General features: G+C 35.0%; 1 protein-coding gene across 6 annotated transcripts in view; it reads left to right on the top strand.

The window, feature by feature from the left end:
* Positions 1-637: 637 nt before the first annotated feature.
* The window catches only part of LOC109542913 (apoptosis-resistant E3 ubiquitin protein ligase 1), a 24,440-nt gene continuing 21,756 nt past the window's right edge, over positions 638-3,321 (top strand). For 2 of the 6 annotated variants that reach the window (XM_048666072.1, XM_048666065.1), the window contains exon 1: positions 638-943. In XM_048666072.1, the coding sequence (XP_048522029.1) occupies positions 763-943 (181 nt within the window). In that variant the 5' untranslated portion in view covers positions 638-762. The other 4 variants (XM_048666074.1, XM_048666068.1, XM_048666090.1 and 1 more) reach the window with 3 other exon arrangements.

Here is a 3,321-nt window from a genome sequence, read left to right as displayed (position 1 = left end):
AACTGCAACATTTCCTTATCGATGGTTCACTTTCTAAAAAGGCCATTTAGTTCTCTTTGGAATGATGTAAAAACGAGCGTTCTTGCTCATTTTGCGTCCGAGAAACATGCAAAACGGGACGGAAAACATGAAATTTTTTGTCCCAAAACGCCCTTCTATATAGACATATTTCGGGGGTGCCACTGATTTGCCCTTAGAAAAGTGTTGCGATCAAAATCCCATGAATCATGTTATGAGTTGTTGCCCACACGGGGGCGTGGTCGAAAACAATCCCGCGAGAGTTTTTAATGTGTTTATCGTTCAAATGATGCCGCTGCTTTATTGACGTCTATCATAGTGTTCATTAACAAAGGACCTTAGACAAGGAAAGAGCGAGTCCCTTGTATGAGGAAAAGACCGACTATATAATCGCTCATAATCAAAGTGACATTTAGTGCATCCTTTCAGCTCCATTTGTTAAACCCTTTCCAGGCGATTTCAGATGAAATTGTGCTTTATAAGTGAGAGAAATTTCAATCATTCAGGGCACAAGTTTCCAATTAAATTGTATATTCGATCCCAGCTTCATTAACAAATATTTTCTGAATGTAGATGACGCTGAACTTGTGCTTGAAATGTCCGCTGTAAGATGGCCCCCATCCAGGACTCAGTATTGATTTGTTATTGATTTTTGCTATCAGCTGTTTTTTGATGATTATTTGCTCAGGTTTGAACTGCAGTAATTACAATATTTAAAATGTAAACAATAGAGATAACATTATTATGAAGTACAGTGCCAAAGCCAAATTATTAGCGGTTTCATTTATTGGTTTTACATCGATTGTTTATTTTAGTTATCGCGTTTCTTTGTTCCGAAATCTGAAAGATTCTCTGGAAGAGGATGTGCAGATCTGGCTAAAGGAATTCGGTGTGGAAAAGCGCGTTATCGTCTACGATCTGAAGGGTGAGTACCTACTTCACAATTACGCACGTTTACTTGGTGTTTGTTGGGTAAACCTAAAGGGCATACGGTTGATTAGTCGCACTTGAGGGTGTGACAAAGGCCAGGAACAATAAAAGCAAATAATACTCAAATGTATTATTAGAACACAAAGCACGTTTTCGTTTGCGTTGTTTAATCATATTTGGATTGGCCATTCTTGAAGGTTGATTATTGTTGTTGTGTTGGAAGCCACACCAGACTGCTGGGAAAACCCTTGCATTCGTTGTTTGCTATATTTTTTTCACTGTTCTTGTCCTGTTATCAACTAAGTAAGTACTTTTGCGTTAGGAATCAAACTGACAGTCGTCACCACTTGGTGGAGCGATATTTAAATGCTTTTTTAATTACATGGTTATAGTTCAAACACTAATCTACGTTATTAGTGTGCAAGTGACGATTCAAAGACACCAGGTGCGTAAGGAGTTAAATACTGTATTATTTAAGCATTGAAGTTCTTTGCCTTTGAAAGTGTTCAATCGCCAATAGTTGTTTTTTCGTCTTTCCTTCATGGTGTCTGGTGCAATCGCATTACTACATGATAATGTGAATTATCTACGTTATCCCATATAATAGTCGGGCAGTTTTCATTGTTGCTAAAAGTTGTGTAATTATCTAATTAAAAAATATCAATCAATCAATCAATGCGCCTCAGCCATGGAGGACTTAGCCATATCAGTTTGTGCTCAGCTCCTGTTTGTTTTAACTATTGTTTTATAGATATATATATAACCTGCTAGATAAACTATTGTTTTATCTAGCATTAGGATATTTTGATTTCGCGAATTACAAGAATAGTAGAAGCTTTCTTATTTACATCTTTTAATTTGTGCGATTTGTGGGAACAGCACGCAAAAATTTGTTTCGCCTTCACCGATTTCTCCAAATTTGTGCGTAGTAAAAGGGTTTTTTTAAGGAAAAACTAATAATTTTAGATGGCGCATTTTTGTTGAAACGTTGAAAAGTTGCAAGTTTAGGAGCCAAATATGGCTTTTTAGTGGAATAGCGACACTAACACACACACAACACATAAAACTTTCCCAAAATTTTGCAAATTTCTCGTTCTGACAAAACGCTTTGTGCGCAAAAAGTTTTGTTTTCAAACTTCTTCTATAAAAATTTTCTTCTTAAAAGTCACTAAGAGAATCACATGTTTTCTTCAATATAGTCAATACATTTCAGTGCCATAGTTTTAAGTTGTGTAAGCTGGACGGAAATTTTACTTTCATATTTGCTTCTAGTTCTTAGCAAATCGCATTCGTTTTCAGATGGTTAACATTCCTATCCATAAATTGCATTTTTGCATAATACCGGAGTTTATCTGTTTGACCATTCGCTTCAAGTTGTGATGGTGCTCAATCGATTTTTCCGATACATTTACGAGTGTTTTCAATCTATACAAGATACCAGAGCCAAAGATCAACACGATGGGAAAACAATTAATTTGTATAATAAGATCATTTGCCAATAACAAATTACGTGCAGCTAGAAGCATATGGTTTTATACGGGTTTTCTTTAATAAGAACAGATTTGTTATCAGAATGGACGAAAATATCGCCTGTTTCAAAAGCGGGTTTCAAGAAACTGTCCTGTCTTTTGTTCGAGTTTATCAAGGCTTGAACTGTGATAAACTGGAAAATCCTTGATACAATCTTGAATGAACTCGTTGCACACTTTGCTTTCTTGCGACGGAAATGCTGTGATTTGGGACATGGTGATGGGCAATTTAAATGTCTAATAAAAAAAATGTTTGAAAAACTTAAATCTTAGACACTAGAAGAACGGCAATTATAGCGTCACTGCCAAAAAGCTTGGGACAAACAATACTTAGATTCCATTCGACTTTGGTCGTATCGAAAAGATAGTCAGAAAAAATGAAAAAGTATTAACTAACTCCTGAACGGCACCGCAAAATGTATAATTAAAAAATTGGAATCTTAAAATGTATTATTTTATGAATACTCAATATCGCGTTTTTAGACAACTGATCTCTGAAGATGACCCTAGATAAATTCAACAATTTTCACGACACTATAAAATTTACAATAGAAAAGGATAAAAATCTATCAATGCATTTTTTAGACAAACAGTAAATTATGATAATTCAGGTGAAATAAGAACAAGTTGGTATACAAAAGAAGTTTGGTCAGGAAGATATCTAAACTATAATTCAAACACACCCCAAAAGTATAAAAAAGCGTAAAAAAAGTGAGCAAAACAAAATCAGGTTTTACAAAAAGAAGATTACGAAAAGTTGTTGGAAGCGGTTGGAACAGTAAGAAAGCTTGGAGTAGACTGGAACCTTTATGATGTTAAGAAAATGAGCGACGTTAATTGCAAA

Source organism: Dendroctonus ponderosae, unplaced genomic scaffold (assembly GCF_020466585.1).
Source record: "Dendroctonus ponderosae isolate FM_Combo_2020 unplaced genomic scaffold, Dpon_F_20191213v2 Dpon_F_20191213_1, whole genome shotgun sequence".
Taxonomy (NCBI): domain Eukaryota; kingdom Metazoa; phylum Arthropoda; class Insecta; order Coleoptera; family Curculionidae; genus Dendroctonus; species Dendroctonus ponderosae.
Note: the sequence above shows the minus strand (reverse complement) of the source record. Positions and strands in the feature narration are given on the sequence as shown.